General features: G+C 42.5%; 1 protein-coding gene across 1 annotated transcript in view; it reads left to right on the forward strand.

Annotated features, from left to right (window-relative positions):
• Positions 1-21,750, forward strand: part of TEX11 (testis expressed 11) — a 278,077-nt gene that overhangs the window by 172,043 nt on the left and 84,284 nt on the right. Inside the window, exons 13-14 of the mRNA XM_030210589.1 lie at positions 11,190-11,230; positions 17,282-17,368. Of these exons, the coding sequence (XP_030066449.1) occupies positions 11,190-11,230; positions 17,282-17,368 (128 nt within the window). The remainder of the gene's footprint in view (positions 1-11,189; positions 11,231-17,281; positions 17,369-21,750) is intronic.

A 21,750-nucleotide genomic window follows, 5' to 3' on the forward strand; every position in this document is an offset into this window, starting at 1 on the left:
TTTAACATAAAAAGTAGAGGTCCAATATTTTTGATATGATAAATCCTTTAGCTTTTTGAATATGAGCTTAAATTGTATTTTGGATTTTAATCATTAGTTTCATCTCCTTGAGGTTATGGGGGTTATTTTAGAAGCATCTCCATATGTAAATTACGGCATTTATCCACATAGATTTGCTATATGTGCAAATAGCATCCAATGTCAGATGACATTTAATGTGAACAAGTGCAAAGTGATGCATGTAGGAAAGAGGAACCCAAACTATAAGTACATGATGCATGAGTTCCACATTAGGAGTCACTGCCCAGGTAAAAGACCTAGGTGTTATTGTTGATACATTGAAACCCTCTGCCCAGTGTGCAGTGGTGGCTAAGAAAGCAATATTCAAAATTAATAGGAAAGGAATTGAAAACAAAACTGAGAATATTGTAATGCCTTTGTAACGCTCCATGGTGGAACCACACCTAAAATACTGTGTGCAATTCTGGTCACCACATCTCAAAAATATATATCAGATTTAGAAAAGGTACAGAAAGGTACAGAGAAGGGCAGTGAAAATGATAAAGGGGAGTCATCGACCAGGAAATGGATCTAGTTGTCATCGTTGATGATACATTGAAACCCTCTGCTCAGAGAGCAACGGTGGCTAAGAAAACAAATAGAATGTTAGGTATTATTAGGAAAGGAATGGAAAACAAAAATGAGGCGTGGATGAGTGGCCTAGTGGTTAGGGTGGTGGACTTTGGTCCTGAGGAACTGAGTTCAATTCCCACTTCAGGCACAGGCAGCTCCTTGTGACTCTGGGCAAGTCACTTAACCCTCCATTGCCCCTTGTAAGCCACATTGAGCCTGCCATGAGAAAGCATGGGGTACAAATGTAACAAAAAAAATAATGCCTTAGCATAACTCCATGGTTTGACCACACCTCAAATACTGTGTGCAATTTTTGTGACCGCATCTCAAAAAAAGATGTGGAGGGGCATTTTTGATATGACGTCTAAGTCCGACTTTGGACGTTTTGCAAAAAACATCCAAAATCTGAATAGCAAAGAAGGTCATTTTCAAAAAAGAAAAACGTCTATCTTTTGTTTGCGAAAATAGAAGGTTTTGTGATTTGAGCGTTTTAGTTTTTGGTCCATAAAAAAAAAAACCGTCCAAGTGCAAAACGCACAAAATCAAGCCATTGGGATGTAGGAGGGACCAGCATTTTTAGTACACTGGCCCCCCGACATCCCAGGAAAGCAATAGGGCACCCCAGTAGACTTCATAAAATGCTCCCAGGTACACATCTGCTGAGCCCCCCAAAACCCACTACCCCAACTGTATACCATTCAAAAATGCGTGGGATAAACATAAAGGAATCCTGTTTGGAAGGAATGGATCCTCAGAAGCTTAGCCGAGATTGGGTGGCAGAGCCTGTAGGGGGAGGCGGGGCTGGTGGTTGGGAGGTGGGCCTTGTTCTGGGAAGACTTCTATGGTCTGTGCCCTGAAAATGGCAGAAACAAGTCAAGGTCAGGTATACACATAAAGTAGCACATATGATTTTAAATTGTTGGGCAGACTGGATGGACCGTGCAGGTCTTTTTCTGCCATCATCTACTATATTACTATGTTACCATAGCCCTTACGGGTGAAGGGGGCACCTATATGTGGATACAGTGGGTTTCTGGTGAGTTTTGGAGGGCTCACAGTTTCCTCCACAAGCGTAACAGGTAGGGGGAAGTAGAAGCCTGGGTCCAGCTGTCTGCAGTGCACGGCACCCACCACTAGACTACTCCAGGGTCCTGCATGCTGTTCTAATGGACCTAAGTATAACATCTGAGGCTGGCAAGTAATGTTTTTCATCACATTTTTGGGGGGTGGGAGGTGGTTAGTGACCATTGAGGGAATAAGGGGAGGTCATCCCTGATTCCCTCCACTACTACTACTTATTTCTATAGCGCTACTAGATGTACGCAGCACTGTACACTTGAACATGAAGAGACAGTCCCTGGTCAACAGAGCTTACAATCAGTGGTCATCTGGTTATTTAGGGCACCTTTTTGTGCCTTATTAGTTATAAAAACAGGTCTAGCTCAAAACATCTTAGTTTTAGTCCTGGTAGGTTTTGTTTTCTTCCATCATGGCTGAAAAACGTCTAAGTCTCAGGAATGCCCAAGTCCTGCCCTGAACACGCCCCTGATATGCCCCCTTGAGATTTGGGCATACTTTTGACGGACTTCAAAATCTGTTTTACTGTTCTGCGATCTTGCCAGGTACTTGTGACCTGGATTGGACACTGTTAGAAACAGGATGGACCTTCGGTCTGTCCCAATATGGCAACACTTACGTTCTTATGTATTTATTATACCGATTCTAAGAAGGACATGATTTTGGCAGGCTATAGATGTGTTTTCCCTATGTTACAAGGGGAATACACATGTACTACTACTACTTAACATTTCTAAAGCGCTACTAGGGTTACGCAGCGCTGTACAATTTAACAAAGAAGGACCTAAAAATTTCCATATCTGATTTTACACCTGCCCTGGGGCAAAGGGTCAGATACAGGTGCAAAGGCCTCCTCCCCCAAATCCACATCCAAAGTAGTCAAGCCACATTCTTCAAACCCACTTCCAAATCAGTCACCACATCCTTATTTGGCAGCTTGACCCCTAGTGATAATTCCACTAGGCTACTGCTAGGGCTTATAGGTGTCATTTTGAACTCAGGTGCAGGATAGAGAAGGAATGATGTGATATCACTCCTGCTCTCCTCTAGGCCACCTTGGATAGCACCTGATGGATAGTGGGACTGGAATTCATTGGAGGGAGCAAAGTGCTGCAGGGGTTGAGGAGTGACAGATTTGTGGATGTGGGTTCCAGAGGATGTGTCTTCTTGGAGAGTGGAGTCAGAAGAAGGACTTACATACTGTTGTGGGGGTTCAGAGGGGGTCTGTACTGGCATGGAAGGGGATCAGATGATCAGGGTGCAAGGATGTTGGGAGCAGTAATTTTAAAAAGCAGGACCAACTCTTTCTCTACCATGTGCAACTTTTTAAAGATGCCGCTGCTTCTAGATGTGCTGGTAAATATACAAGTTTATGTTTATTATACAATTTACTATACTGCTTAGCTATAAAGTAATAGATCATATGTCTTTGTAGGTATTTACAAAAAGCTCTACAATTGACAGAACATTTGTAAATTACAGGGGAATTGTGCATGTTCTGACTTGGATATCTCAATTCTCCACCCCACATTACACAGAAACTGAGCAAATGGTGGCTGATAATGACCATAACATTTTATAAAGGGAACATAGCCTTTTACAATGACTCCCAATAACACATAAACTTATATTTTCTCCAAAGAAAGTGCATGCTGATGCCACACGATGAGAAACTATTCTATAATAGAATATGGTGCTTCTATTCTCTTACTCTTACCTCATCATAATAGGAGATATTAACCTACACATGGAAGATCTCACCAAAACAAGCACCCAAGACTGCAAAGAATTCTTACAACTATGGGATTTACAAGGACCAAATACGCAACCAACACACAAAAAAGGACATACATTAGACATCATAACACACAAATTTGACCATGATGCAAACCTTACATTAACATACACTAAATGGTTACCTATACTGTGGTCAGACCATTACAAAGCACATATTACCCTCCAATGGAGAATGAAAGACTCACCTAACAAACAATTACGAAAGACTTACACCACAAGAGGAAAAATCGATCTGGTTAAATTCTGGCAACAGATCTACAACGACGAATGGACAATAGAAACAGACACAATCCAATTCCTCTCAATATGGGATAACAGATGTAAATTAATACTAGATAACATTGCCCCAATCCAAACCAGAACCTTGCACAGAAAGAACTCAATACTATGGTTCAACGAAGAACTGAAAAAACTCAAAACACAAGTCAGGAAACTAGAACGTGCGTGGAACAAAAAGAAAGACGAGCCCACACTTAACGCTTGGAAGCAACTCCGAAGGAAATATAAATATACCATAAGACAAACCAAAAGACAATACTACAAAACTGAAATTGGACCAAATTACAAAGACACACACAAACTCTTCCAACTCGTGAATAAACTACTGGACACCACTCCAGTCACCAACAACAGCAAAGACACAACAGGAGCTGATGACTTGGCGAAGTACTTCAAGGAGAAAGATCATACAACTGCGACTCAAAATACCTGCCAGCCCCATCGAATACACCACAATCCTAGACTGCCTAGACCCAGACCCTGGAATTTAGCCAGTTGACAGGATCTGGACTGAATTCACAATACTACCGGAAGTTCTTATCTCACAAACACTTAAAAGATTCGCCAAATCTCACTGCAAATTAGACATATGCCCAAACAACCCATGAAGTCGGCCCCTCAACAATTTATAAAGGACCTAACAAACCACGTGAACTTTATGCTACAAAATGGACTCTTCCCAAGGGAGAAAGGTAATATTTTACTCACCCCTATACCCAAGGATGCAAAGAAAAATGCTAATGAACTAACAAACTATAGACCAGTGGCATCTATTCCCTTAATTACCAAAATAACAGAAGGCTTGGTAACCAATCAACTCACGGATTATCTAGACAAGTTCTCAATTTTACACGACTCCCAGTCAGGATTTCGCTCTAATCACAGCACTGAAACCGTACTAGTCACGCTCATGACCAAACTCAAACAACTGATAGCAAACGGCAATAATATTCTACTGTTACAATTCGACATGTCAAGCGCATTTGACATGGTTGACCATGGAATTTTACTACACATCCTCGAATACTTCGGAATCAGAGGTAACGTTCTCAATTGGTTCAAGGGGTTCCTAACCTCACGCTCATATCAAGTGACATCAAATTCGACCACATCAGCTACATGGACACCTGAATGCGGAGTTCCACAGGGATCCCCCCTCTCACCAACCATATTCAACCTAATGATGACACCCTTGGCCAAACTACTATCGAATCAGAACCTAAACCCATATATATACGCTGATGATGTAATGATCTTCATCCCATTCAAACAAGATCTAAGAGAAATCTCCAATGAAATCACGTAAAGCCTGCACATCATGAATTCCTGGGCAGATGCATTTCAGTTTAAACTTAATGCAGAGAAAACCAAATGTCTAGTACTCATCTCGCAATACAATAAGAATAAATTTACTACTATTAACACATCGAAACTAAATCTACCAGTTTCGGACACCCTAAAAATTCTTGGAGTCACCATTGATCGACACCTAATACTTGAGAATCATGCGAAAAACATAACTAAAAAGATGTTTCAATCAATGTGGAAACTAAAAAGAGTTAGAGCATTTTTTCCAAGCACTGTCTTCCGCAATCTGGTAAAATCATTGGTACTCAGTCATCTGGACTACTGTAACTCACTCTACGCCGGTTGCAAAGAGCAAATACTTAAAAAACTCCAGACGGCCCAGAACACGGCAGCCAGACTAATATTCGGCTCATCAAAATACGAAAGCGTGAAACCCCTATGAGAAAAACTACACTGGCTTCCACTAAAAGAACGCATCATATTCAAACTCTGCACCCTAGTCCATAAAATAATTCATGGTAACGCCCCAGTCTACATGTCAGACCTAATAGAATTACCACCCAGGAATGCAAAAAAATCTTCTCACACATTCCTTAATCTTCATCCTCCCAAGTGTAAAGGTCTGAAATACAAATTGATGCACGTATCTACCTTTTCCTATATGAGCACGCAGCTCTGGAACGTGTTGCCACGGAACCTGAAAACGACTTATGAACTGACCAATTTCCGAAAACTACTGAAAACCTATCTCTTCGACAAGATATATCACAAAGATCAACATGTGTAACTGTATAATCTTTAAAACCTCCAGAATTGTCTTATAATGTCTGCTGCTTTAACACTATTATGTATTTCACCACCATGTAACACATAACTGTCTGTAAACCAAATGTATATTCTCTTCTACTTCCAATGGCTAGAAATGTAAGGAGGGGAGACAAAAACTTCTTCAGGTATATTAGTGAAAGGAGAAAGACTAAAAAGGGAATTGTGAGACTAAAAGATACAACAAAACGCTATGTAGAAAATGATGAAGAAAAAGCCAATTTGCTAAATAGATACTTTTGTTCTGTTTTCACTGAAGAAAACCCTGGGGAAGGACCGAGAGGGACTAGCAAAAGTACACCTGAGAATGAGGTGGATAGAGCGCCATTCACAGAAGAGAGTGTGTATCAACAACTTGGAAAGCTGAAGGTGGGCAAAGCCATGGGGCCGGACGGGATCCACCCCAGAATACTGAGGGAGCTCAGAGAGGTTCTGGCGGGTCCTCTTAAAGACTTGTTTAATAAATCCTTGGAGACGGGAGAGGTTCCGAGGGATTGGAGAACGGCGGAGGTGGTCCCCAAAAGTGGGGATAGGGAAGAAGCTGGAAACTACAGGCCGGTAAGCCTCACTTCGGTTATTGGAAAAGTAATGGAAGCCATGCTGAAGGAAAGGATAGTGAATTTCCTGGAAGCCAATAAGTTGCAAGATCCAAGACAACATGGTTTCACCAAAGGGAAATCGTGCCAAACGAATCTCATTGAATTCTTTGACTGGGTGACAGGAGAATTAAATCAAGGACGTGCTATGGACGTCATCTACTTAGATTTCAGCAAGGCTTTTGACACGGTTCCCCACAGGAGGCTCTTAAATAAACTAGACAACCTGAAGATAGGACCCGAAGTGGTGAACTGGATTAGGAACTGGTTGACAGACAGACGCCAGAGGGTGGTGGTGAATGGAGTTCGCTCGGAGGAGGGAAAGGTGAGTAGTGGAGTGCCTCAGGGATCGGTGCTGGGGCCGATTCTGTTCAATATATTTGTGAGTGACATTGCCGAGGGGTTACAAGGTAAGGTTTGCCTTTTTGCAGATGACACCAAGATTTGCAACAGAGTGGACACCCCGGAGGGTGTGGAAAACATGAAAAAAGATCTGAAGAAGCTAGAAGAATGGTCTAACGTTTGGCAATTAAAATTCAATGCGAAGAAATGCAAAGTGATGCACTTGGGGAGTAGAAATCCAAGGGAGACGTATGTGTTAGGCGGGGAGAGTCTGATAGGCACGGACGAGGAGAGGGATCTTGGGGTGATAGTATCTGAGGACCTGAAGGCGACGAAACAGTGCGACAAGGCGGTGGCAGTAGCTAGAAGATTGCTAGGCTGTATAGAGAGAGGAGTGACAAGCAGAAGAAAGGAGGTTTTAATGCCCCTGTATAAGACGTTGGTGAGGCCCCACCTGGAGTATTGTGTTCAGTTTTGGAGGCTGTATCTTGCGAAGGATGTTAAAAAAAAATGGAAGCGGTGCAAAGAAAAGCTACGAGGATGGTATGGGATTTACGTTCCAAGACGTATGAGCAAAGACTTGCTGACCTGAACATGTACACCCTGGAGGAAAGGAGGAACAGGGGTGATATGATACAGACGTTCAAATATTTGAAAGGTATTAATCCGCAAACGAATCTTTTCCGGAGATGGGAAGGCGGTACATAGTACATAAGTACATAAGTAGTGCCATACTGGGAAAGACCAAAGGTCCATCTAGCCCAGCATCCTGTCACCGACAGTGGCCAATCCAGGTCAAGGGCACCTGGCACGCTCCCCAAACGTAAAAACATTCCAGACAAGTTATACCTAAAAATGCGGAATTTTTCCAAGTCCATTTAATAGCGGTCTATGGACTTGTCCTTTAGGAATCTATCTAACCCCTTTTTAAACTCCGTCAAGCTAACCGCCCGTACCACGTTCTCCGGCAACGAATTCCAGAGTCTAATTACACGTTGGGTGAAGAAAAATTTTTTCCGATTCGTTTTAAATTTACCACACTGTAGCTTCAACTCATGCCCTCTAGTCCTATTATTTTTGGATAGCGTGAACAGTCGCTTCACATCCACCCGATCCATTCCACTCATTATTTTATACACTTCTATCATATCTCCCCTCAGCCGTCTCTTCTCCAAGCTGAAAAGCCCTAGCCTTCTCAGCCTCTCTTCATAGGAAAGTTGTCCCATCCCCACTATCATTTTCGTCGCCCTTCGCTGTACCTTTTCCAATTCTACTATATCTTTTTTGAGATACGGAGACCAGTACTGAACACAATACTCCAGGTGCGGTCGCACCATGGAGCGATACAACGGCATTATAACATCCGCACACCTGGACTCCATACCCTTCCTAATAACACCCAACATTCTATTCGCTTTCCTAGCCGCAGCAGCACACTGAGCAGAAGGTTTCAGCGTATCATCAACGACGACACCCAGATCCCTTTCTTGATCCGTAACTCCTAACGCGGAACCTTGCAAGACGTAGCTATAATTCGGGTTCCTCTTACCCACATGCATCACTTTGCACTTGTCAACATTGAACTTCATCTGCCACTTGCACGCCCATTCTCCCAGTCTCGCAAGGTCCTCCTGTAATCGTTCACATTCCTCCTGCGACTTGACGACCCTGAATAATTTTGTGTCATCGGCGAATTTAATTACCTCACTAGTTATTCCCATCTCTAGGTCATTTATAAATACATTAAAAAGCAACGGACCCAGCACAGACCCCTGCGGGACCCCACTAACTACCCTCCTCCACTGAGAATACTGGCCACGCAATCCTACTCTCTGCTTCCTATCTTTCAACCAGTTCTTAATCCATAATAATACCCTACCTCCGATTCCATGACTCTGCAATTTCTTCAGGAGTCTTTCGTGCGGCACTTTGTCAAACGCCTTCTGAAAATCCAGATATACAATATCAACCGGCTCCCCATTGTCCACATGTTTGCTTACCCCCTCAAAAAAATGCATTAGATTGGTGAGGCAAGACTTCCCTTCACTAAATCCGTGCTGACTTTGTCTCATCAGTCCATGTTTTTGTATATGCTCTGCAATTTTATTCTTAATAATAGCCTCCACCATCTTGCCTGGCACCGACGTCAGACTCACCGGTCTATAATTTCCCGGATCTCCTCTGGAACCCTTCTTAAAAATCGGAGTAACATTGGCTACCCTCCAGTCTTCCGGTACTACACTCGATTTTAGGGACAGATTGCATATTTCTAACAGTAGCTCCGCAAGTTCATTTTTTAGTTCTATTAATACTCTGGGATGAATACCATCAGGTCCCGGTGATTTACTACTCTTCAGCTTGCTGAACTGACCCATTACATCCTCCAAGGTTATAGAGAATTTGTTTAGTTTCTCCGACTCCCCCGCTTCAAATATTCTTTCCGGCACCGGTGTCCCCCCCAAATCCTCCTCGGTGAAGACCGAAGCAAAGAATTCATTTAATTTCTCCGCTACGGCTTTGTCCTCCTTGATCGCCCCTTTAACACCATTTTCGTCCAGCGGCCCAACCGACTCTTTGGCCGGTTTCCTGCTTTTAATGTATCTAAAAAAATTTTTACTATGTATTTTTGCTTCCAACGCTAATTTCTTCTCAAAGTCCTTTTTTGCCCTCCTTATCTCCGCTTTGCATTTGGCTTGGCATTCCTTATGATCTATCCTGTTACTTTCAGTTGGTTCTCTTCTCCACTTTCTGAAGGATTGTTTTTTGGCTCTAATGATTTCCTTTATCTTACTGTTTAGCCATGCCGGCTGACGTTTAGTCTTTTTTCCCTTTTTTCTAATACGTGGAATATATTTGTCCTGAACCTCCAGGATGGTGTTTTTAAACAGCATCCACGCCTGATGCAAGTTTTTACTCTGCGAGCTGCTCCTTTCAGTCTTTTTTTCACCATTTTTCTCATTTTGTCGTAATCACCTTTTCTATAGTTAAACGCTAGCGTACTTGATTTCCTAGTTTCACTTCCTTCAAGTGAAGGACATGAAATAAGATTGAAGGGGGGCAGACTCAAGAAAAATGTCAGGAAGTATTTTTTCACGGAGAGGGTGGTGGACGCTTGGAATGCCCTCCCACTGGAGGTGGTAGAGATGAAAACGGTAACGGAGTTCAAACATGCATGGGATATGCATAGAGGAATCCTGTGCAGAAGGAATGGATCCTCAGAAGCTTAGCTGAAATTGGGTGGTGGAGCAGTTGGGGGGAAGAGGGGGTGGTGGTTGGGAGGCGAGGATAGGGGAGGGCAGACTTATACGGTCTGTACCAGAGCCGCTGATGGGAGAGGGGGTGGTGGTTGGGAGGCGAGGATAGGGGAGGGCAGACTTATACGGTCTGTGCCAGAGCCGATGATGGGAGGCGGGACTGGTGGTTGGGAGGCGGGAAATACTGCTGGGCAGACTTATATGGTCTGTGCCCTGAAAAGGACAGGTACAAATTCAAGGTAAGGTATACACATATGAGTTTGTCTTGGGCAGACTGGATGGACCATGCAGGTCTTTTTCTGCCGTCATCTACTATGTTACAATATCCATGATGAATTGTAAGCCACATTGAGCCTGCAAAGAGGTGGGATAATGTGGGATACAAATGCAATAAATAAAATAAAATAAGTAGTAGTAGTATACAATCCTGGCATAACTGTTCATCGGCATGCCTTACATTTAGGCACATGCAGTTACACCACTGGGCATGCCTCTATGTGGCAAAGGTGCATGTAGCTTATAGTTTTCTATAAGTTACAAGCATAATTGAGAGGCATGTCCATCTTCCACCCATGCTTTGCCCACATGTATATCCCTTTGCATGGATGCACAGTGCCACTTAAGCACATCCTTACAAAATAGCACTTGTGGCATTTACACATGCAGCTGCTAATATTTTGTTGTTTTCTGTGTGAGAAGGAGCATGCACCTTTGAGTGCCTTATTAGAGAATTGCCCTTTATGTGTATACTTGGGCATTTTAAAAAACATGTGTGCCTAAATGCAGATAGTGTAAAATTGGCACTGTCGTACAGTGTACCTGCTTTTTTACACATATATACCCAATATACAGTTTTATAATAACTATTTTCACTGTTTAAAGCATGCTTTACACCAAACAATGCGTTATAAAATTACCCCCTTTGTGACTGACTGGTTCGAAAAATAATTGAACTGGAATTGAGAAGGCAGATCAAACTTAATTCTGTTACTCTTAACTTATTATCTGCTTTGAACCTATATGTAGGGATTAGACGGGATATAAATGTATATATAATATAATTTGTCTTTTATTGCAGATATAAAAACATGTCACTTCTTCTTAGTTACATGAATACAGGTAAGTGCCTCTGTTTTCCTTCACTTGATTTAGATTGTTTTTGCCCTCTTAGAATGTACATATGCTGTAATATCAAGGCAGTATAACCTTTTCTGAAATTTACTTTATTGAATAAATGTAGCTAATTTACTCACAGTTTGTAGATTTTCATAAACTTACTGCCCTAAGGCAAGAGACTTCAAAGGTCTGAAGGCTGCTACTGGAGGGGAAGGTAGAATTCAGAGAGAGAGGCTTTCTCCAAGGACAAGCAGGCTTATGTATTCTCACAAGTGGGTGACACCGACCTGCATCACCCAGTCCGGGACTTACGAAAAGCATAAGCAGAGCTTTGTGGAGTGTTGTGTTCTCAATTGTGGAACCCCCTTTTTTTGTCTTTCCCTTACATTTTTTTTAAGTTTTAAGTTTCCTTTCCTTTTCGTCATCATTTGGCTGCATTTAGGCCTTGACTTCGGCTGGGATTTTTCCCTTCATTTTTTGTAATGCCTTGCCCCTTTTTCAGGCACCATTGCTTCATTTAATTTAGCCAAGGAAGTTTTTCCTTCCGTGTTCACAAAGGTTCCCAGTGCAATTGGACAATCTCTGGAAAGGGCAACCGTTCTTGGTGTCTTCAGTGTCTTTGGTCCAACCATAGCCCCACTAACTGTGTTCTCTGTCTTCGCATGAAGAAGAGGACCAAGGTTTCCAGAGAGGCTCAACGAGAGAGGATTTTTGGAGCTAAGTCTGGTTTGTCAGCATCAAGGTCGGAGGCGTCGGCATTGACGTCGCGCATCACACCTGCATCAGCAGAGTTGGTAAGCATGGCTGCTGCTAAACCCTTAGATACTGGGAGCAGTGAAGCATCGAGTGGGTCCCCACCTGCCTCAAGGCCTCCTGCAAGGCCCCTGGGACCATCCATCATCGGACCCAACCCTGAGGCAGAGTGTGGATTCTATGTCATCCTTGTCAGCACCGAGGAGCCTTGGTGACACGCTTCAGGCGAAGGTCAAGAATCATCGTCATCAACTACCCTAGACACATGGTGCCAGGAGCTCTGGGGTGTTGAACGATTTGGTATCCGAGAAGCGTCGGCGCCAGGAGGACCACTCCCACTCCATACAGGAGGTGCTGATGTGTCGATCTCCCAGCAGCCATGACCCAGCTCCTGCATCGAACCTGACAGCTCTGCAACATCCGCCTGAAACAGCACCCCGGCTTTTCCTGGTGTCGGTCTTCATTGAGCGTAACCGGGCCTTGCTCCCTGAGCTGCTGGATGGCCTAATGCAACGATATGCATCAGCATTGGGGGTGCTTGTGCCTACCATTGCGGCCCTGCTTGGCCCTCAGCCTGCGGTGCGGCCTCCAACACCAATACCGCAAGAGGCTCTGCTGTCGTCTGCCACCCAAGCCGGTACTCCCTCAACGTCGGTGTAGGAAGCTTCGCCGGAATCCATACAGGAGCTGACTTCTCAATGCCGTTCTCAAGGACATGGTTCCTCCACATCGAGGCAGGTTCGGTCTTGACACTCCCATCAGGAGGTGTTTTCTGACACCGAAGAGGAGCACTCATGGGATTGACAGGAGGATCCAGTCCTGTGAAGTTTCCTTTTAACCTTCCCCTCCACCTGAAAGGAGAAAGTCTCTTCCAGAGAGCTTTTCATTTCCTTTTATTAAAGAAATGGCTGATGACATTCTATTTCCTTTGGAAGTGGAGGACAAGTCCAGGGCCAAGATGCTTGAGGTCCTGGACTACATGTCTCCTCCTAGAGAAGCTATGACTTTCCCTTTCCACAACGTACTCTAGGAAGTCCTCGTTATGAACTGGGAGTCCCCTTTGTCAGTCCCGGTCATGCCCAAGAAGATCGACACCCAGTATCAGATCCACAGTGCACCTGGTTTTAATAAGCCTCATTTGCCTCACAATTCCACGGTGGTGGAATCCGCTTTCAAAAGAGCCAGGTGTTTCAGGGACTATGCCTCGGCACCCCCAGTAGAGAAGCTAGAACCCGGGATTTGTTTGGGAGGAAGATGGACCAGGTTTCAATGTTCATCTCCCAAATACAATCATACCAGCTCTTCATTAGCATCCACTTGTGAAACTCTGTGCATAAGTTGTCGGATGTGGCTGAGACACTTCCTCCGGAGCAGGCCAAGTCACTTCGCCAGCTGGTCAAGCATCAGAAAGCATGTCAAAAGTTCTTGGCCAGGGGCACTTACAGCACTTTTGATGTGGCATCCAGAACCTCTGCTCAAAGTATAGCAATGCACAGACTCTCATGGCTGCGTGTTTCTGACTTGGAACATTCTGTTCAGCAGAGGTTGGCGGATGCACCATGCCAGGGGGATAACCTTTTTGGAGAGAAGGTTGAGGAGGTCGCTGACCAAATCAAGAAGCATACTGATACCATCTCTTCTCTCTCCCACCGGGCACCTTCTGCATCTACCTCCTCAGCTAGAAGGACTTTTGGCAAACCAAGGAAGAGTACCTATTGCTATCAGAGGCATAGGTACAACCCCTTGGCTTGCTAGCCTGCTCAGGCTCAATCCCAGCGAGCTCGTTCACATCAACAGTGTGCGCCTTAGGCCCATGCTGCTCCGCAGGCAAAGCAAGGGACGAGCTTTTAAGTGGCTCCAGCAGAGCATAGCAGCAGTAAAAGTGTCTGTCCCAGACAACTTGCTGGTCAGGGGGAGGCTGAAGTTTTTTCCATGAAAGCTGGCAAACACTGTCATGAAGCGAACAACTAGAGGCTGTTCAGAAAGGGACTTACCCTCTACACGGTGATGGCAAGCACTAGTTGCAATAAGGTGAACCCTTACGGAGTTGGTTTTGAGACCAGACTCTGAGAGGTGTAGAAGGTATTCAAGCAGGGTCTGTGTAGGGAAAGCAAGGGGATCTAGGGCTTTCCTCTCACACCAGACGGCAAACCTCCTCCATAAGAAAGAATAGCACCTTTTAGTGGAGTCTTTCCTGGAAGTCAGTAAGACCCGGAAGACACCCTCCGAAAGAACCAAGGAAGCAAATTCTAGGGTCTCAACATCCAAACTGTGAGAACCAGAGATTGGAGGTTGGGATGTAAGAGAGACCCCTCGTTCTGCATGATGAGGGTCAGAAAATGCTCCAATTTCCACGGTTCTTCGGAGGATAACTCCAAAAGAAGAGAGAACCATATCTGTTGCGGACAGTGTGGCACAATCAGAATCATGATTCCGTGGTCCTGCTTGAGTTTCAACAAAGTTTTTCCCACTAGAGGTATGGGAGGATAAGCATACAGAAGGCCTGTCCCCCAATTGAGGAGGAAGGCTTCTGACGCTAGTCTGTCGTGGGCCTGAAGCCTGGAACAAAACTGAGGGACCTTGTGGTTGATCTAAATGGCAAAAGTGGTTTTTTTTTGTGTTGGGGATAAGTTAATGTAGAACCACTTACGACCTCCTAAATAGGAGGCACTAAGTGCATCCATGGTAACTACACTGATTACCGCACACTAATGGGCAGTTTTACTCAGGACCTGTATAGTGCATGCTGGGCATGTCCCCCACTAGTTACCATGTCAGATTTACAGCTATCGTTCAGTAAGGTACTATGTTAAGCCACAGTAACTGCAAATTTTACACAACTTAGTAAAAGGGCCCCTTAGCTATCTAATTTGGGAAGGGAAATGCTTTCAGTCTCCTGTGAAAAAGTTAATACATTGAGCTCACTTGGTTTCAGGTAGAAGTTTATTCCACCATACTGTTATAATCACTGAAAATGATCCAGAGTGCCACCATTCCAACCCTAACTGAGAATGAGAAGAAACTACCAACAGACAGCCTTGATTAGAACAAAGTGACCATGCAGCCTGATACCAGTGTAGCCCATCCCTCAAAGAGTGGTCTGTGCTTAAAACCTTAAAAGTGATCACCAAAAGCTTAAATAAAATCTGTTTCTTGACCAGGAGCCATTGCAAAATAGTGTGCACGACAGTATTTCCTTCCAGACCACAAATAGCAAAAGCTTATATTAGGTAAGGTCTTAATTGTCAAATGCATTGCAATTTAACATATATCAAAAGCTCCACAATGGTACCCGAGGCCCCAGCAAAAGAGCACCATCAATAGCCACCCCTAGATCTCTAAACATTTCTTTTGGATATATAAGCAGTGCTTTGAGGCAATGGAAGGATTTAGGGATTACTGTGAACAGCTCCTCTCATATGAGGAAAAGAGACAGCTGAGGGGAGATATGATTGAGATCTACAAAATCCTGAGTGATGTAGAACGAGTAGAAGTAAATTGATTTTTTACTCTTTCAAAAAGTACAAAGACTAGAGGACACTCAATGAAGTTACATGGAAGTACATTTAAAACAAATAGGAAATAGGTTTTCACTCAACAAATAAAGTTAAGCTCTGGAACTCTGTGCCAGAAGATGTAGTAACAGCAGTTAGTATATCTGGGTTTAAAAAAGGTTTGGACGAGTTCCTGGAGGAAATCTCCATAGTCTGTGCTTGTGCTCTGTAGAGTCTGCTTTCTATTTTCTGAAAGACAGTTATGAAAGAAGTTTGGCAGGATTGCATTGTTCGGAAATGAAACCCAGGTCTGTTGAATGCTACCACTGAACCGCAAATTTCCTTTAAAAGATAACAGAAAATGCAAACAAAAAACCTGTTTCCAATAGAAACGTAGCTCACTCCAATCCCGTGACTGGCCAGGAATACTGTGAAGTCAATGTGCAAAAGCAATGCCCAGTGACTGGACTTCGACCCATAATTGTGGTGAAGAGGAGGGAAGCCCCAGAACTATCATTACAATACTTGTAGTAGGCGAGTTAGAAAAGTTTCCGAAACAAGGAGAAATCTCCGGCAATCGCAAATGAAGACTCACCAGTTTAGTTTCCTACTGAACAGGAAAACCAAAAGAAACAAAGAAACTACTACACCAACCCCACCGCCAAATCCATCCAGGACTATGCGTATGAATGCTACTGTAGATCAATCACATGATAGGTGCTTAATGACAAATGTGTCCCGGTGGCCCACTCCTCCACTATGTTTGCCATCCACTTCTCAGAATCATGTCTTTAAAAAAATGGCAGCGCAAACAACCACTTTTATAACAATGTCACATGCTGCCAAGAAGACCAATCAGTAAACTGCTTTCACATTAATTTTTTTTTAATTTTTTTATTACATTTGTACCCCGTGCTTTCCCACTCATGGCAGGCTCAATGCGGCTTACATGGGGCAATGGAGGGTTAAGTGACTTCCCCAGAGTCACAAGGAGCTGCCTGTGCCTGAAGTGGGAATCAAACTCAGTTCCTCAGTTCCCTAGGACCAAAGTCCACCACCCTAACCACTAGGCCACTCCTACTCGCCTCCTATGCATTTATGCCACGTAGGTATTTAAAAGTCTCTATCATATTTCCCCTCTTCCACATTTCTTCCAAAGTATACATATTGATAGAAACATAGATGTATGCATCAATGTAGTGAGAGACACACAAGACTGTCCTAGTTTCTTGGAATTTACGGTCTAGTCAAGATAGACAGATATAGTCCACAAAGCTTATAAAAGACTTTGATAAAATAGGAAGATCAAAATTGGGGAAGAATTAAACCAGATGGGTCATAGGTGGAATTAATTGAGAAAGGTTTAACGCTAAGTAAAAATTGCAAGGAATGAACCCTCTTAAGGGTCTATATAAGAATAAAAAGAGCCAATGGGTTGGGTGGGATTTTAAGGGGCCTAATTTACTAAAGATTTTCACCCATTCTGTGTGGAAACGGGAAAAGGATGTGATTTAGTGAGACAGATTAGCACCTGAAAAATGGCTTCCAGTCTCAATTCAGTCTTCCATTAACAGCAAGTTAAGCACTTGTGTTTGATGTCTAATGTTTATTTAATTTGATTGGCTGCCTTTCGACCCTAATATCAAGGTGGTGTACAATAGGATTATTATCATGTCCTTACTAAAATATTTTGATGCAATAGTTTGTTGAATTTAAATGTCAGTTTTGATAAATTTTGGAATTTTTTTTTTGTTACATTAAGCTCTCAGTTCAGAGCCTGGTGCAATGTTATATATGTTTACCACAGTTCACGAGAAACTTGCTGAGCCCTTAGCAGAAGGGAGTTTGGCCCTGGACAAGAGAATCAATGAAGCACACTGGTTTAGAAAAATAGGTGAGTGCAGTTCAGACAATAACCTTCTCTTCACTGTGGAGTATGAATGAACACTCAAGCAGTAGTTTTTCAGGACAAAGAGATGTGATAGAAACATTTAAATACTTAAAATATTTTAATAATATGCAATGATAGGAGTGCAGGATGCGCAGAGGAAGTCAGGACAGAAGCTTGGCAACCAAAGTATTCTTTATTGGAGCAAGTCATCAAAGAAACCCAAAGTGGCCATGTTTCAGCAAACTGCCTGTATCAGGGGTATAAACAAATCCTGTAAAAAATATATGCATTTGCAAAGATGAATTCACATGAAGTAGCATAATAAAAATAAATACTTAACAAATAGAAACACTAGGGACTTTTTACTAAAGCTTAATGCTGAGAAGGCCATTTTATATCTATGGGTATTGTGAAAATGATGAGGCTAATGTGCAGATGGTGAAGCTCCCACCTCAGGATCCCGGGTCCCTCTTTCACTCAGGGTGAGCTGGTTCTCAGTATGCAGATTTATGCAAATTAATCTACCACCCTTTTCTGCTCAGGGTGACCTGCTTCTCAAAAGGCAAACATAGTCAGCATAGTCAGGTCTCACCACACCAATCAGGCTATTTTCAAACACCTCTTTATTCCAGCCTCTGGGGCACACTTCTTTTAGCTTAAAACACTTTCACAAGCTTAAACCGTTCTTCCAGCTTAAACATTTCATTTCTTTATACTCAGTGCAGTCTTCCCTTTCAAACATTTCTTCTTGCACAGTTCAATATCCATAGATTTCTTCCCCCTGAGCCCTCTCACACAGGCCTTTGGGCTCAGTACTAACTCAGTCCCCGGACACACAGTCCCTCTTCACTGTTCTAGACACACAGGCTTTTCCTCTGGGACACACAGTACCTCTTCACTGTTCTAGACACACAGGCTTTTCAGCTGGGACACACAGTACCCCTTTGAACCCATAGTTCTTCTACCTGGCACTCTCGGGCCTTCTTCACCCAGCCAGCTTCCTTCTTGGGAACACCCAGTTCTACCACCAGTCCAAAGGGCACAGCCAGTACTTCTCATGGGGATTCCTCTGCTTCAGTTACCAGCCCATTCTTCAGCTGCCAGCTCACCTCCCTCCCTTCACAACTCAGGAGGAGTCTAAGTAGTTAATAGCCAAACAGGCCCCAGCCCATAACCTGCTGCACCTGTTTCTATCCCCAGGACTCTCCCCGGTCCTAACGACCTCCAGCTATCCTCCAGGACTCGCCCCGGTCCTAGCGACCTCCAGCTATACCTCCCCTTTCTGGCTTCCTTCAGCAACTCACCCAGCCCTTTTCCCTGGACATTTTAGGGGAACTATGCCCTCTAGGGGCCTAACCAGGGTAGGACAGCCTCCTCCTTCTTACAGTATGTTAGCAGTTAGAATCCACTAAGCATTAGTAAAAGTGCCCCACTGAGTAATAGATGCTTATTAAAATATAAAACATGATCAGTCAGCTAATAAGTTGCCGTACTGCAAAAGATATGACATGTAGGCATATTTTCAAAGCACTTAGCCTTCCAAAGTTCCATAGAAACGTATGGAACTTTGGAAGGCTAAGTGCTTTGAAAATATGCCTCATTGTCAGGCACCTCCCTATGGGGCCCTTTTACTAAGCCGCGTAGGCGCCTACGCACACCCAACTTGCATCAATTTGAAGTTGCCACCCAGCCACTGCGTGGCCTGCATGATAATTTGGTTTTTACGCGTGTCTGCTATGCGCACCGGAAAATAATTTTTATTTTCCTGTGTTCAACGAAAACCGGGCGGTAATCGTCATTCTACGCATGATTACCGCACGTTTACCGTGTGGTGGTAGGGTCTCAGACCCAAATGGACGTGCACCAATTTTTATTTTGCCGCACATCCATTTTTGGCAAAAATTTTAAAAAGGCCTTTTTATAGGCGCGCTGAAAATGGATCTGCATGCGCCCAAAATACGCTTCTACACTAGCGCAGCCCATTTTTCAGCGCACTTTAGTAAAAGGACCCCTATATGTCTGTTTTGGTGATGTTATCGTTTTCATTTGGGAGCTAATTTGAGGAAACTGAATTTACATTTTCCTGCTGTTAGGGGGTACATTTTAAGAAATTGAACTTTCTCTCCAGTATTAGATGGCCATATTTTGGAATACACTGCCAATTTAGACAGATAATTATGTTTTTTAAATAATAATAAAACTTTTATTTAGAAAGCTTTTGAAGACATTTTCTTTTAGAAGTTCTTCAGTAACCATAGTTTTTATATTATCAATACAATATTTTACATATTGTTGTACTTCCTAGAGATATCTAGCTTCCTGAATGTACTCCACATAGAACTGTCAAGGTGTTTTGCAGAATATAAGAAGTATTAGAATAAAACAGGGGTTCTCAACCCAGTCCTCAGGACATACCTAGCCAGTTAGATTTTCAGGATATCCACAATGAGTATGCATGAGATAGATTTGCATGCACAGCCTCCTCAATTTTATGCAAATCTATCTCATGCATATTCACTGTGCATATCCTGAAAAACTGACTGGCTAGGTGTGTCCTGAAGACTGGGTTGAGAAACTCTGGTATAAAATAACATACAATAATAATAAATAACCTTAGTGAAATGAATTACTAAGGTCTTAAAGACAATAAAAATAATATTATTGAAAGAAATGAACTCTCCAATATACATTAAAAAAATAATGTATAAAAAAATTATCACTCTGAGTAATAATTTTGTATTAAGATATAATGAAGTGCAAGTGTCAGCCTTGAATCAGTAACTTTGTGGTTTATAAGGCAGCATCCTTTCTAGAGGGATAATGCTGCCTTTCAATGTATGATTAATACAAATAAAGATATAGTAATTGATTTCCTATGCTTAAACTTTCTAACTGCTCCCATATGACACACTGAAGTCCAACAAAAATGTCAGTATTAAAAATATGTTCCAAATCACACACAAAATACTTAAAAAGTATTTTAAAAGTAATTAAAATTTCACAGCCTTTGTGAATAGCAGCTAATAATCCTTAAAAATCACTGCAAGCATATACTGTTTGGAGATCTAATTTAAAAACAAACAAACAAAAGGCTAGATTACCTTTGATGTATTCCCAGCTATGTTTCACCAAAGGATGCGTCAAGTGCACAGACTGCACAAGGCTGGTGTACTATGTATATAATAATAATATCTCAATTAAAACCATCCACTGAATGGATGGTCTGCCAGGACTTTTTTTGTATGTTGTGGCCAGGACGTCTTAATTCTTACTTTAACATTTTTTTGAAAATGCCCCTTATTTTCTTGTAAAGATACTAAATACTGTTAAGATTAATCAATGAATTTATATTTCAGTACTAAATTTAAAAACTCTTTACCATGAATAAGTAAAATTAATATGTTAAGGAGGTGCTCACAAGTTTCACACAAGATGGCAGCTCACGGCTTGTGCTCTACCTGTGTAATTTTTCACTGTATTCTCTCATGTACAAAATCAAGAATTTAATAATCTGAGATGGACCGGTTTACTTACTTTGATATTTGATGAAACTTGATTATAAGGGTAATTAGCTTCCTTTATCCCTTGTTTCTAACTGGGCATAAGCTTTCACTGACCTGATGAAGTCACCAGATTCTCAGAAGCTAACTCATACATTTTTAAAGATGGGCTAATATAAAGGTTATAATAACATTTTGTTGGTCAATATTCAAAATTATTTAACCAGCCAGAAATGGCCACTGACTGGTTAAATGTATTTATTTATTGCATTTGTATCCCACATTTTCCCACCTATTTGCGGGCTCAGTGTGGCTTACAATACATTGTATTAATGGAAGTACAATTTGTTACAACTCGATTGTGGTTACATTGTTATGCATTGAGTTTAAAACAGAGTCTACGTATCGTTAAGAGAATAGTACAATGGAACAAAACAATGGAATAAAGGAAGAACAACGGATACTGTAGGACTATAGAACAATAGCGCGAAAAACTTTCGGGTATAGCATTTTACCTGTAGATTAAGGTTTAAGTATGTTAAAATGAGAGTACAGATGAGAATGTGTTGATGTATTACTAATAGTGTGCGTAGAGTTCATGTGTTTTGATCCTTGTTCAGGGTTATCCACAAATTTTCAGTGGCACTTAACCAGTTATTGCCGCTGAAATGGTAAAATGTGGCCTGTGGTAGTGCGAGTGTGTCTTTTGGGCACGCACTGGTCCATTTTTTACCACATCTAGGACAAGGGGCCTTTTTTAAGGGACCAGAAAATGGATGTGCGCTAAAATTGAAACCAGCGCACGTCCATTTTCAGCCTGAGACCTTACCGCCACCCACTGACCTAGCAGTAACGTCTCACACGCTACCTGCGTGGTAAGTATGC

The sequence above is a fragment of the Microcaecilia unicolor genome, chromosome 7, assembly GCF_901765095.1.
Source record: "Microcaecilia unicolor chromosome 7, aMicUni1.1, whole genome shotgun sequence".
Taxonomy (NCBI): Eukaryota; Metazoa; Chordata; class Amphibia; order Gymnophiona; family Siphonopidae; genus Microcaecilia; species Microcaecilia unicolor.